This window comes from Crotalus tigris, unplaced genomic scaffold (assembly GCF_016545835.1).
Source record: "Crotalus tigris isolate CLP2741 ecotype Arizona unplaced genomic scaffold, ASM1654583v1 scf7180000020728.642097, whole genome shotgun sequence".
Taxonomy (NCBI): Eukaryota; Metazoa; Chordata; class Lepidosauria; order Squamata; family Viperidae; genus Crotalus; species Crotalus tigris.
In genome coordinates, this window is record NW_024098154.1 from 542,814 (window position 1) to 557,671 (window position 14,858).

At 42.0% G+C, this 14,858-nt stretch overlaps 1 protein-coding gene across 3 annotated transcripts in view; it reads left to right on the forward strand.

The window, feature by feature from the left end:
* The first annotated feature begins 2,822 nt into the window (after nt 1-2,822).
* The window catches only part of SPATA18 (spermatogenesis associated 18), a 40,024-nt gene continuing 27,988 nt past the window's right edge, over nt 2,823-14,858 (forward strand). The window contains exons 1-4 of one of the 3 annotated variants that reach the window (XM_039368296.1): nt 2,823-3,405; nt 5,882-5,987; nt 6,575-6,687; nt 8,180-8,298. In XM_039368296.1, coding sequence (XP_039224230.1) covers nt 3,319-3,405; nt 5,882-5,987; nt 6,575-6,687; nt 8,180-8,298 — 425 coding nt within the window. In that variant the 5' untranslated portion in view covers nt 2,823-3,318. Of the gene's footprint in view, nt 3,406-3,995; nt 4,539-5,881; nt 5,988-6,574; nt 6,688-8,179; nt 8,299-14,858 lie in introns of those variants that run through there. The other 2 variants (XM_039368297.1, XM_039368298.1) reach the window with 2 other exon arrangements.

Below are 14,858 nucleotides of genomic sequence, written 5' to 3' on the forward strand. Positions count from 1 at the left end.
TCCAATATTTTCCTGATTATTTCTTCCTTTGATGGCAGTCCTTCGTTCTTCCAGTATTGTGCAAAAATTATTCTCGCTGCTGTGTAAAATTAAATATAGTTTCTGCTTATTAGTCTTTTCAGGCATAATGCCTAGTAAAAAAAATATTCAGGTTTAAAGTCCACTTGTTCGCCCAATATTTTTTCTAACCACATATGTATATTTTTCCAATAGGCCTTTGCCTTACCACATGTCCACCAAATGTGGCAATACGTGCCTATGTTATGTTTACACTTCCAACATCTTCATATCCAGTCTTTTCTTTAAAGTCTCCAGTGATGAAGCACCCACAACTTCTGAAAGCAAGGCATTCCACTGGTTGATTGTTCTCGCTGTTAGGAAGTTTCTCCTGAGTTGTAGGTTGTTTCTCTCCTTGATTATTTTCCATCCATTGCTTCTTGTCTTGCCTTCAAGCGCTTTGGAAAATAGGTTGACCCTCCCACCCCCGTCCTTGTAGGAACCCCTCAAATATTGGAACGCTGGTATCATATAGTTCCTAGCCCTTCTTTTCATTAAGGTAGATATACTCAATTTCTGAAAAAGTTCTTCATATGTTTTAGCCTCCAGTCCCCTAATTATCCTTGTTGCTCTGCATTCTTTTCAACATCTTTTTTTATATTGTGGTGACCAGAACTGGATGTAGCATTCTAAGTGTGGTCTTGCAAAGGTTTTGTGTAAGAAGCTAAGAAAAAGACACAGGCATGTCTTGAGCAGAGGTTTGAAGCTGCAGGACACAGCTTGACAAACTCTTGAGTTTATTGCTTCTTATATACTTGTTTCATACATAGGCTTTACCATTAAATGCTGACAAAGGTTTCTTCATTGGAAAATGTCTTCATGTAAGCAACTATTTTCTAGTAACACATTACATGGTCAAAGACCCAGGTAAGAACAAATACAGGTAGATCAAAAGGAGAAAGAACTGACAAAGACAGGAAGAGATAGGAAGGAACTTAAGCATATTATCTGTTTAGGTAGGTGAGGCATTAAGTCAAAAGTGGATGACCTTCTGGCTGCTTCATTAGGACAAAGGGTATCAAAAGGTTATGAGGTTTGTGGGGGGGAAAGCACGGCAGTTTGCTGCACGTGCATTTTTCCCCACAGTTTTGTAAAGTGGAACTAGAACTTTGTAAAGTGGTACTAAACAAATGCTACACATATCCATTGTGATGTCTTATTCTCTCATTCTTGGGCGTAAAGGGATACGCAGCTCAAAAGGATAGCTGCAAAAATTGACATTCCATTTAATGAAAATACCCTACTCTGACACAAGAGATCCCTTCACACCTTTTAGTATTTGGCCTCCCTTTTACCTTTCCTCACAGGACATGAATAGATTTGCTAGGAGTTGCTTCCCATAAACTGGATTTCCCCAAATGTACCGCTCAGGGGATTGGAAAGGTTGTTGTCTAAGTCGCCTGGAAGGCATCAAGTTAGAGAAGGTTGAGTTATAGGATTGAAAAGATCTTAAATTCAGTGTCAGTGCAGGTGTGGATGTGAAGCCCTTATAAACAGAACAGTGATACTGACATCCCCTAAACTCGGCTGAAGATGTTACCTAGCCTGGTAATGAAACGTTCAGAGAACGAACTTTCACCCTCATCCTACACCCAAGCTACAGATATTTGCCACTATTGCAGATAGATAGATGGATGGATGGATAGATAGATAGATAAATAATAGATGGTAGTAGATAGATGGATAGATACTGTAGATAGATAGAAATAGAAGATAGATAGATAGATAGATAGATAGATAGATAGATAGACAGATAGATAGATAATACATGGTAGTAGATGGACAGATGGATGGATAAATAGAGATATAAATAATAGATGGTAGTAGATGGATAAATACTGTAGATAGATAGAAATAGAAGAGATAGATAGATAGAAAGAAATAGATAAAAATAATAGATGGTAGTAGATGGATGGATGGATGGATGGACAGATAGATATGGTAGCAGATGGATAGATAGATAAATGGATAGATAGATAGATAATAGATGGTAGTAGATGGATAGATGGATGGATAAATAGAGATATAAATAATAGATGGTAGTAGATGGATAAATACTGTAGATAGATAGAAATAGAAGAGATAGATAGATAGAAAGAAATAGATAAAAATAATAGATGGTAGTAGATGGATGGATGGATGGATAGATAGATAGATAGATAGATATGGTAGCAGATGGATGGATGGATGGATGGATAGATAGATGATAGATAGATAGATAGATAGATAGATAGATAGATAGATAGATAGATAGATAGACAGACAGACAGATACTGGTAGATGATGGATGGATGGATACTTTCAAGACGTAGGAGAATAATCTGAACAAGAGGAGGCTTCGTTTTCCACTTCCCTGTAATGTGAAGATTGTATCTGGCGATCTGAAAATTAATGCATCATTTTGAAAAAGGAAGCCCGAACTCTCGAGTCATTAGAATAAAGGTCACCTACGCGCCACACGCGCGTCCGCATCCTTCGCGGGCGGGTCGCGGTCGCGGAAGCCTCTTCGGAAGGCGGGGAGCGCCTCGTTCTCTCTTTCCAGCCGCGAGAGACCCGAGGGCGAGCGGCCTGCCCAAAGCGCGGCCTTCGCCACAATTTTGCCCATTTGCCGGAACCTCTAATAACGGGATCCCGTCTCTCCTCCCGCCCCATAGTCGTTCTGGGCGCTTCCCAGACTCCTCCTTGGAGAGCTCTCCAAGGCGAGGCGCCAGGGGTGGAAGGTGGCGGCGAAGGGAAAGATCCCGTGGGGGGGGGAGGAGGAGGGAGGGATCGAGTGGTCGGGAAAGCTGCCTTCCAACATGCTTCCTTTCCAAGCTCCCTTTCTCCTGGAAAGCCGCTTCTCCCCGCCACCCCGAGGCCGGAGAAAAAGGCGCGGAGGAAGGTGGGGTTCTCGGCCCGTTGCTACAACCAAAGCCGCGGGCTCTTTCCGCGCAGCCGTGGCGTCCCTGACATCCGAGCAAAAGGCAACGTCAGTTTGTTTAACAATCACGGAGTATAAAATGCTCCAATCACCGGGGGAGGCTCGCCAGGACAAACCCCGGGCTGAGCCTTTTTGGAGGCCACCCTCCAGTGAAAGGCCGTCTCCTTCGCCGGGACCTCCGGGCTGGCGTGAAGCGAAAGCCCCGGGAGGAAGAAAAAATAATATATATATATATATATATATAAAACCGACGCCCATTGCTTAGGTTGGGAAAGAAGCCCTTCTTCAGCCTAGACTCTCTCTCTCTCTCTTCGCCCTTTCTGTCGCCATCTCCGGGAGGCATGGCTGACACCTTGAGGAGATTGATCAACAACGAGACCTGCAGGCTTTTGCAGGAGAAGCTGGAAAGTTGGTATAAAGACTATTATGTGAGTGTGTAACACGCCGGGTTGATATAAGCAGGGTTTGTCTTTCGAGAAGGCATCTGGGGACGAGGAGGTGGCGTGTGTGTGTGTGTGTGTGTGTGTGTGTGTGTGTTGAGTGTCTAGACTAGAGCATCCTCTATTATTATTTTTTTAACGTGATGCACTTCATCACTGGAGCTTTTTAAGAAGAAACTGGACAAATCACTTGTCTGAAGTGGCATATAGGGTCTCCTGCTCGAGCCGGAGCGGGTTGGACTAGAAGACCTCCAAAGGTCCCTTCCACAGCTCTATTCTGATTGAATATTATTTTCCCTTCCGGCGAAGGGAGAGGGGCAAAATGTATGCCGGGGGGTAATTATAAGCTTCCAAGATCTTCTCCGAGGACTTTTCAACCCAAATCCTCTCCATAAAGGAAAGAAAAAACCCGCCACAATCCGATTCGCGAAGGGCGCTGAGAACCAAGTTGATGGCGGGAGGTGGATCCGGGCTTCAATGGATCTTGGAGACCTCTTAGCGATTTCCCGGGAAAACAGTAACCAAGGACGCTGGATTCCCGCGCCAAGAAGGGAGGGAATGTTGTGGTTGCCACCGTTACAGAATGTAATGGTACACTGTGCCGACAACATCTTAGACCGGCAATTATTTGTAACTATTGATTACTCAAGTTTCTTTTCTTCCTCCCACACCCCAGTTTGGCAACGGATCGCCCTTGGTCGACCTTGGCTGACCTAAAAATAAGGCTTGGGTGGGGAAAACATCGGATGAAATTCCAGAGCTCTAAGCCAGACTGGAAAATTGAAAAAAATCTCCCAGTGATACCAGTGGAAAAATCACTTTGGTACCCTTAGCAACTAGTCCACATGGAGTTGCCCCTCCAGTCACCAGATGGCAGATCCTGAGTGCAGCTTGGACCAGATTTTACATCCTTGGTTTATCGTTCCACAGGCATGCCATTCCCCTCTTAGGGTCTGCATTTCACCTGGTTGGCATGATATCCTGTAAAATCTTTTTTAAAGTGTTAGATTTTTATTCTGCTGATCTTCCAAGCTGCTCAGACCAAATGACTTGGAAACCAGCTCTTTGTTTCAGCCGGCTCTCCTTTTGTTCCTGCAATAGTCTTCTGAGGCAGACTGAAGGTAGAGAATGGAATCTGTCATGTTTTTAAATTTTATTTATATCCCATCTTTATTATTTATTTTATGCCTGAGGGGACTAGAACTCACAGTCTCCTGGTTTTTAGCCTGGCACCTTAACCACAATTCTAAACTACCCCTGGAAGTAAATAGTAAATGCTTAGCAACATCTGCAATTTCTATTACAAGTAACTGTAATCCGTCTTCAGGTCAACCTCAGAGAACGACTGTAAGAGTTTACAACAATCTGTGTTGCTCTACCAGGACCTAATCATTCTTTCCTCTTAGTAGCATTTTAATATTTTATTGAATATCAGTACCATTTCAGGCTTCTGGATTTATACTGTGCATCTAGTTTTGGAATGCGTTTGTTATTTTTTGAAATGAGTTCTCCATACACTTTCTTTAAATGCACTAAGATGAGCTGGAGGTAATTGGAAATTAAGGATATGTTTACCCCTACCCCATTGCGTCTGCAGTTGGAGAGCTCAGAGTTTGTGAAGCTTTATCTACTAAGGCTCATTTACACATGCTAGTTATCATTTGATGCTGCAGTCGGGTCTGAATGAAGCCTAACATTCTACCTCGTGAAACCATGTTCCAATAGACTGCATAGATCATAAGTCTTTTCCCAGTTTCTGTGGATGCAAAACATTATTCCTGATTTAATGTTTTATCTAAGAATATACATATGTCCCACTTCACTTGATTCCCACCAGCTTTCCTGTCCCATTTGATTGTTTAAAAATCATAGATCAGTGGGAAGAAAAGCACAAACTTTGCATCAGTAAAGCCTTTGAAATCCATAAAGTTAGTCATTTTATGAATGAGGGAGTCTCATAAAGCACCCGTTTTTGAGTATGTCTAACCCAGTTCCAAATGTGCTGGGAGCAAAAAAATTATTCTCCCTTTTTATGTATTATATAGAAGCACAAGGAGTAACTGAAAAATAACATATCGTATTTGGAAAATAGTTTTATTTACTAATGAAATTAATTAGTGTGAATGTAGATTGATTTTTTTTTCTACTGTATTCTGCTATGACAGTGTGGTTCACATCTTAATCCTTGATTTATTATGATAAACAGTGCATACAGTTCCATGTGCCAGGTAGTCTTTGAGTAACCAAGGAAAACTTCCTTACGATCAGTATGGCCAAAAGTAAGGAAAAAAAACTTTCTCCACATTTATTATAATTATACCCCTTGTCATTCCTACTCACCGGGAGTGACGTATGATGTAAAATTGTACTTCTCATTCAGATTTGTTCTATTTGTTAAGAATGACTGGTGAAGGAATAAAACGGATAAAACTGGATTAATCAAGAACATTTACCTGATTTTCAGATTAACTCATGTAATAAAAATTTGACACTGTGCTGTGAAATCATGGAACTGAACGCCATGATTCAGGGACAGCTGTTTTCGATTCTCAATCAAGCTTGTCAAGAAGGTGAGATTACTCGCTGAATATCTGGAAATGTTGAATTTGTCAGACCTGAACACCCTGCTTTTACAAAAACAAAAAACAAAACCCACCCTGCTTGGAACTGCCTATTTCCTTATGCACTACCTTAATCGTTCCTAGGTCCTTGATTAGGACTTGAATTTTCCACCAGTCTTAGACTATGAATCTTATTGTAGATCGCCCATACATAATAATGATGACCTTATAAAAGTAAGTAATATTTAAAATATAAGATCTGACATAATCTTTTTTTACTGAAATTGTTGATGTCTTTAATGGGAAGAATACATCTGATGCGTTTCATCAAAGACGCTGACATTATTTAGTAGTAAGTCATCATGCTTTTCCAGATTCAGTCTCTTCCTATTGGCCCTCCCAGTCATTTACTGCCCCCCCCTGACTCTTAGCACTTTATCAACTCTTTGGATAATCCCATCAACTCTTGGGGGTCTCTGTTAATCACTTGGGGTAACCCTATGTATCGTACATGTATGGCATGTGTTTCCGAAATGGATTCATACCCAATCATTTTAAAGCATTTTGTCATGTGTATTTTTAATTTATCAACCCAGGTGGCCATTATGAAGGTATGGAAATAATAAAATCTCGTCTCCTCCCATGGTTGGGTACTTGCTTTTCTAGTCCTTCTGGAAGCACCCTGGACACATGTTCTTCTGTATTACAGGTAATTCTTATTTTTTTTTTTTTTTTAAAATTCCCAATATAAAAATTAAACCAAAAGTTTGCATGGTTTTGATTCAGAAATTGTATCTTTTATCATCAAGTCTTTAAAAAATATGCTTGGGTGTTCAGACTTCAAATGTGTCTCAGTTCTTCATGGATTTCTCCTCCAGATTCTTGGGGGTTCCAGTCAGTTAACGCTGAAGTAGCTGGAGAGATGGAACAAAATATAGTCCATGCATACTGAATAGTACTTGGGCGTGTTCTTGCCATTAGAAATAATAATTACAACAAACCAAAAATATGATCTTCATGAAGAGGATCATGTGACCTCAGATAATTAGCTGAAATGCGCTGGGCAATCTGAGTGCAGTGTTTTTCAGCCTGATAGCTGTGCTGGCTGGAATATCTTAAATGTTATACATCATGGTGTGGTCTGCATATTTCATACAGAAGGTCCAAAACTTTAAACAGCTGAAACATTAAAGCCATTACTGAAATATTTGTTGTTGTTAATTGCGAAGTTGTGTCTGACCCATCACGACCCCATGGACAATGTTCCTCCAGGCCTTCCTCTCCTCTACGATCTTCTGGAGTCCATTTAAGCTCAGGCCTACTGCTTCAGTGACTCCATCCAGCCACCTCATTCTCTGTCGTCCCCTTCTTCTCTTGCCCTCCATCTTTCCCAACATTAGGCTCTTCTCCAGTGAGTCCTTCCTTCTCATTAGGTGGCCAAAGTACTTGTGTTTCAACTTCAGGATCTGGCCTTCTAAAGAGCAGTCAGGGTTGATCTCCTCTAGGACTGACCGGTTGGATCGCCTTGCAGTCCAGGGGACTCGCAGGAGTCTTCTCCAGCACCATAGTTCAAAGGCCTTAATTCTTTTGCGCTCAGCCTTTCTTATGGTCCAACTTTCACAGCCATACATTGCAACTGGGAAAACCATGGCCTTGACTATACACACTTTTGTTGGCAGGGTGATGTCTCTGCTTTTGAGTATGCTGTCTAGATTTGCCATAGCAAATATCCTTGCTCCGAAATTATGCTGTTGAACTTAATACATTTTGAAGAATCTGTCAGCCAGGAAAAAGCTATGTTAAAGGAGGATCGTGTGATCTAAGCATGCTATTTGTATTGCAATGAAAGCAAAAACCCCAAATATTTGCCATACAATTGGATTCCTCTCCCAAGGGTTGTCCTCTTTCTGCAGATATTTACTGTTTTAATTAAACAAGTGTATTATTAGCTCCGAGCTGTGATTGGGCAAAGATGGTGAAATGCATGCTGTGATGTTGCTATGTCAGGGGTGTTGCTGTGAGGTGGTTGTGTTGCAACCTCACAACATATGAATCTTTGCTTGACCATCCTTAAACATTAAACTCACTTAAATTAATTCAAGACATCTGCATAATTTCTCACAATATTTCTGGGATATTTTAACTTGTCGAACAAATGCTCTTTCATTTGTAATTTTTAGACTATGTATATCTGCTTGTAGGAATCCCTTGAGAAAGACCGACTGCTGAGGGAATTAAGCAGCGTTCGGAGCTTCGAAGTTGAGCAGCTGGAAAAAGAATTGAGCGCCACACGGTTGCAGCTGAGTTTGATGCAACAAGAGTAGGAAAAAAAACCTTTTTTTGTCCTTCTATAAGTTGAAAAATATTGAATCCTGCTATGTACAAAATAACTGAGCGGCATTTACAAGCAGAGGCCTTCCAGGTATGGTGGGACACAACAGGCAGGATTTTCAGCCAGCGTGGCTAGGACCTGGGAATTCTAGATGCTTTTAAATTTTTTTCTTTTTTATCCTGCCTTTATTGGTTTTTTTAAATAATTCAAGATGGCAAACATACAGGTAGTCTTTGACTTACAACCGTTCATTTAGCAACCCAGGTGACAATAGCATTGAAAAAAGTTAGTTTTAGTTGGTCCTCAAACTTAGGACCATTGCAGCATCTCCAAAGTCATGTGATCAAAATTTGGGTGCTCGGCAACTGGCATGTATTTATGACGGCTGCAGCTCTACAGGGTCATGTGATTGCCATTTGCGACCTTCCTACGATAGAGGCCTTGCAAAGTCAATGGGGAAAGCCAGATTAATAATAATAATGATAATGATAATAATAATAATGATAATGATAATAATAATAACGAAGGAAGGGACCTTGGAGGTCATCTAGTCCAACCCCCTGCTCAGGCAGGAAACCCTATACCATTTTGGACAAACAGCTGTCCAGTTTCTTCTTAAAAACTTCCATTGTTGGAGCATTCACCGCTTCTGGAGGCAGGTTGTTCCACTGGTTAATTGTTCTAACTTTCAGGAAATTTCTCCTTAGTTCTAGGTTGCTTCTCTCTTTGGTTAGTTTCCATCCATTGCTTCTTGTCCTGCCTTCAAGTGCTTTGGAGAATAGTTTGACTCCCTCTTCTTTGGGGCAGTCCCTGAGATATTGGAACACTGCTATCATGTCCCCCCTCGTCTTTCTAGACGTACCCAATTCCAGCAACTGTTCCTCATATGTTTTAGCCTCCAGTCCCCTAATCATCTTTGTTGCTCTTCTCTGTACTCTTTCTAGAGTCTCAGAATCTTTTTTACATTGTGGTGACCAAAACTGGATGCAGTATTCCAAGTGTGGCCTTACCAAGGCATTGTAAAGTGGTATTAACACTTCACGTGATCTTGATTCTATCCCTCTGTTAACGCAGCCTAGCACTGTGTTGGCTTTTTTGGCAGCTGCAGCACACGGCTGGCTCCTATTTAAGGGATTGTCCACTAGGACTCTGAGATCCCTCTCACAGTTACTACTATTGAGCCAAGTACCCCTTATACTATACCTGTACATTTGGTTTTTCTTACCTAAATGTAGAACCTTACTTTTTTTTCTTTGCTTTTCTTTGCTTTCTTTGCTTAATGTTTGGTCGATTCACTTAACAACTGCAATGGTTCGCTTAACAACCATCGCAAAAAGTCATAAAATCAAGCATTACCCACTTAACAACCAGCTTACTTAGTAACAAATTCTGCTCCGGTTATGGTTATACGTCAAGGATTATTTGTATTTAATTACTTCTCCTTCCTCTTATTTTCCTCACAACAATAAACCTGTGAGGTGAGATGGACTCAGAGAGAATGACCGGCCCAAAGTCATCCCGCCAGCTTTCGGATCGAAGGCAGAACTTGAATTCATAGTTACCTGATTTTTAGTCCAGCACCTTAACCACTAGACCAGGGGTCTTCAAACTTGGCCCTTTTATGACTTGTGGACTTCAAATCCCAGAATTCCTCAGTCGGCCATTTTGATGAAACTGCAGGCTTGGATCCAGACCAGGTTTCTTCAAACTTGGCCCTTTTATGACTTGTGGACTTCAACTCCCAGAATTCCTCAGTCGGCCATTTTGATGAAACTGCAGGCTTGGATCCAGACCAGGTTTCTTCAAACTTGGCCTTTTATGACTTGTGGACTTCAAATCCCAGAATTCCTCAGTCGGCCATTTTGATGAAACTGCAGGCTTGGATCCAGACCAGGTTTCTTCAAACTTGGCCCTTTTATGACTTGTGGACTTCAACTCCCAGAATTCCTCAGTCGGCCATTTTGATGAAACTGCAGGCTTGGATCCAGACCAGGTTTCTTCAAACTTGGCCCTTTTATGACTTGTGGACTTCAACTCCCAGAATTCCTCAGTCGGCCATTTTGATGAAACTGCAGGCTTGGATCCAGACCAGGGGTCTTCAAACTTGGCCCTTTGATGACTTGTGGACTTCAACTCCCAGAATTCCTCAGCCAGGCACGTGTGCCTGGCTGAGGAATTCTGGGAGTTGAAGTCCACAAGTCATAAAAGGGCCAAATTTGAAGACCCCTGCACTATATACCAAACTATCTCTCTTCTTCGTTTTTTGTCATCTCCATCAATGTGGAGTACATCAAATGACAAAAAGGCTGCTTAACATAAACTGGCATGTATAGATCGTATTGTTTTGTACAGTGTGAGATATTTACCATACAATTGGCGTAACTGTATTCGTTGACTGTGGAAGTTAAGGTCTTTAATAAGATTGTGATGTGTCTTTAGTCATTCTTTGTTTCTGTGGATTTTTTGGGACAAATCCCTACGATTCTCTTGGCATCCTCTTTGGAAGTGGTTTGCCATTGCCTTCCTTCTAGGGCTGAGAGAGACTGACTGGCTCAAAGTCATCCAGTTGGTTTCATGTATAAGGCAGGATTAGAATTCAAGATTGCCCAGTTTCTAGCACAGTGCTTTAACCACTACACCAAACTAGCTCTCAGCAAGTTTATACGACAGGTTTATATACCTAGAGATATAGAAAAAAAATAAGCATCTATAAAGTGGTTCTCAGATATCTTAGAAAAACACGGCTGTTTCCTTATTTTCCTTCCGATAGAAACAAAAATGTTTTTTTTAAATTTTCATATGAAGGAAGAAAAATGTTTTGTTTCCTTGCAAACCTGATAAATTATGAGTTGGACATCAACCATAATTATTAACAGTCGATTTATGTTTCTTTATGAGTAGAAGCATATTATATTCAGAATCATGCTGAATTATACATATATTGTGAGCAAAATTGACCTAAACATAAATCAATTTAAATGGGCTTAAATTCTTCTAGAGCAGTGGTTCTCAACCTTTCTAATGCCGTGACCCCATAATACAGTTCCCCATGTTGTGGTGACCCCCAAGTGGATGTGGCCACCAATAAGAGGGAGTAGGACAGCTAGGGAAAAGGGAAAAAAATGGCGGACAGCATGGTTTGGTGACCCCCATGAAATGGTCGTTTGACCCCAAATGGGGTCCCGACCCACAGGTTGAGAACCACTATTCTAGAGGTAAAACCACAAATATTTACAAGCACCTAATTTTTAAAAAAAAAATAAGTAACAAGAAATGCTTTTTTAAAAAAAAGGTGTGGTTTGTAACCTTTATTGAGCTATTTCTTTCTTTTCCAAGATATTTTTAACACAGTAGACACTGAATGGCTCAATGAATAAAATCTAAGTCAGTGGTGGCAAACCTTTGGCACGTGTGCCAGAGGTGGCACTCAGAGTCCTCTCTGTGGGCACGCGCGCCATGCCCTGGAGATGGCAACCGTCCCTCTTCAACCAGCCACTCACTAACTTGCCGAGGTCCATGTGGCTGGATGCATCCTAGCACCCATGTGCTCGCTGGCCTCTGTGTGCAGGGGCCGATGGTGTCAGGCAGTAGCCGCCCCGGCCCCTGCCTCACCTTGCCCTGTGACAATAGCTCCCCTGCCCTGCCTCGCCTTGCCTTGCCTCACCCTGCAGGACGAGCCTCCTGCCCACCGCCCCACCTGCCAGAGACCCCCTGGATTTCCCCCAACCCTGCCCGGCCCCCACAGGTGTCCCTCCCCATGAGCAACATCAAGGTGATCACGCCCACCTTGGCCACACCCACCCAATCTGCCATGACCACCACAGCCATGCCCACCCAGTGGGCCACGCCCACCTGGCACCCGGCGATAAATAAGTGAGTTTTGGGTTGCAGTTTGGGCACTCGGTCTCTAAAAGGTTCGCCATCACTGATCTAAGTGGTTTTGCCCTGTATGTAATTGAGAATTAGTTTGGTTGATCAATGGAATGTCAGCCTATATCAGTGGTTCTCAACCTTTCTAATGCCGCGACCCCATAATACAGTTCCCCATGTTGTAGTGACCCCCAACCACTTATACATCACCGGGTGCCAGGGGCGTGGCCAAAGAAAAGGGGGGAAAAATGGCGGACCGCCTTGTTTGGCGACCCCCGTGAAATGGTCGTTCGACCCCAAATGGGCTCCCGACCCACAGGTTGAGAACCATTGGCCTATATGGTATATATGAAAGATTCATAGATCTTAAAATAGTATTTTATATTAGGAAAATAAAGTAGAAATATTTCCCTTTGAAACTGTAAAAATACTCATATATTGTACTCCAAAATAAAGTACATGTGTGTGTGTGTGTGTGTGTGTGTGTGTGTGTGTGTGTGTGAAAAGTAAAGATGATCATCATGATAGATAAATTTAAAATGAGAAGTTCTGTTTACTTGAACATATAATAATTGAGATAGGTTTTTTTTTTTTTTTGTACAGTCTTCCCTCGTTTTAAACTTAGGACTGTCTTACTTTTGGATAAATACAATGAATTTTTTCTCAGCTTAGATTTATTAACACATATGTAATAAGCTGCCAAGTCTTTTTTGATTATGACAGGTACAAATGTCCATGCTGCAGTTACCTTGATATACTCTCTTTTCTTGATATGTGTTTAAAGAAATTAAAGAAATCAGTATCATGAAATAGATCTTTTATTCATGCAATGGTCCTTTCCCACCTCTTGTCCAGTCTCTGTTGTGGAGATTAACTTTCCAAAAGCTATTCTGAAGACATCTGATAAAAGGAAGCTGCAGGAGAAGGAATTGTTCTCTCTTGTTTATGTGATGGCATCTTTCCCGTAGCAAGAATGCTTTACAGACTATCTCTCCGAACAATATTATTCCCACCTTTTTAAAGTGCATTTTCATAATAGCAGAGAAAACAACTGCAATGAGCTGTCTCCGTGCAGTTTGTTTTTACTATAGTCTCTGTATGAGAGGACATAAATTACTTAACTCTAATCTGCCTACTAAATTGACACTTGGGAAAGATTCAATAATCATATGAAGGAAACTGTTTGCTGTTATATCAAAATAACTGAATGAATTGGCAATAGTGTGAGATTGTCAAACTATCAATCAGGTGTTGAAGGAAGTCTTCATCATGGTTCAGTCCAAGCCGGGAATAAACAACATGGCGACTGCATTAGAAAGAAGGTTGTAGTTTATTGAAGAGGAGAGCTAGATAGGAAGATGGCTCTGGAAGAAAAAGAGAGAGCACATGTAGGAAGTGGTTTTTTATACCCTCCGGGGCTCTTGAGGTTGTTTCCTGTTCCTGTTTGAGGCTTTGTATTTCCCGTTTCATGTATTTTGACCTGTGTACCTTTGGCATCTATGGTTAATCCTATTATGTCCGGTCTTAGAGTTTGCATGGGGTATGTAGAATTTAGGTATCTTTGTCTTTTTAATCTTCTAGCTGGGGGCTTCCAACCTTCCTGGATTATTTACATCTGCATTTCTACAGAGCTGGTTTCTGTTTGGGGGAGGGAGACTTGGGGCTATTAAGAAAAACTGGGCATGCTTTTCTGCCTCTTTAAGATCTTTTGAGGAAATATATTTTTCTGCTCTTTTAATATTTCCTTCTCTGGGGGCCTGACTTCCCACACAGGGTTGACATTTTAGGCAGAATCCATAGTTTAGCCCAGGGGTTTTCAAACTTGGCCCTTTTATGACTTGTGGACTTCAACTCCCAGAATTCCTCAGCCAGCGAGGAATAATCCTAGAGCAGTGGTGGCAAACCTATGGCACGGGTGCCAGAGGCGGCACTCAGAGCCTCTCTGTGGGCACGCGCGCCATTGCCCCAGCCCTAGGCCTTCAGCTGGGTTTTATAAAACCCTTTCACTTTAGGCCTCTGCCGCTGTGTGCAAAAAAAAAAAAGGTTCAATCAATCAGTCAATTTCAACTTCTCGTGGGGAAAAAAAAAGATCTTGCAAAGTTGGAATTGATTGATTGAACTTTTTAGTCCCACCCAGTCTGCCGTTACCACCGCAGCCACCCCCAGCCAATTGGCCACATCCAGCCAATGGACCACACCCAGCCAATGGGCCACACCCACCTGGCACCTGATGTGCGTAAGTGGGTTTTGGGTTGCAGTTTGGGCACTCGGTCTCTAAAAGGTTCGCCATCACTGTCCTAGAGTTTCCACTTAAAAGCTTCTGAGAAGCAAACAATGAATAACGTCTACATCAGTGGTTCTCAACCTGTGGGTCGGGACCCCATTTGGGGTCAAATGACCATTTCACGGGGGTCACCAAACCATGCTGTCCGCCATTTTTTTCCCTTTTCCCCAGCTGTCCTACTCCCTCTTATTGGTGGCCACACCCACTTGGGGGTCACCACAACATGGGGAACTGTATTATGGGGTCACGGCATTAGAAAGGTTGAGAATCACTGGTCTACATGGTATTTGGAAGAGCTGCTTTCAAGAAAGAGTAAATAGCACTAACCTCGACTGAGTGATGGAGGGACAGATACCTAAATTGCCTTTTGAATCTGTGATCCAACTACAGCCTC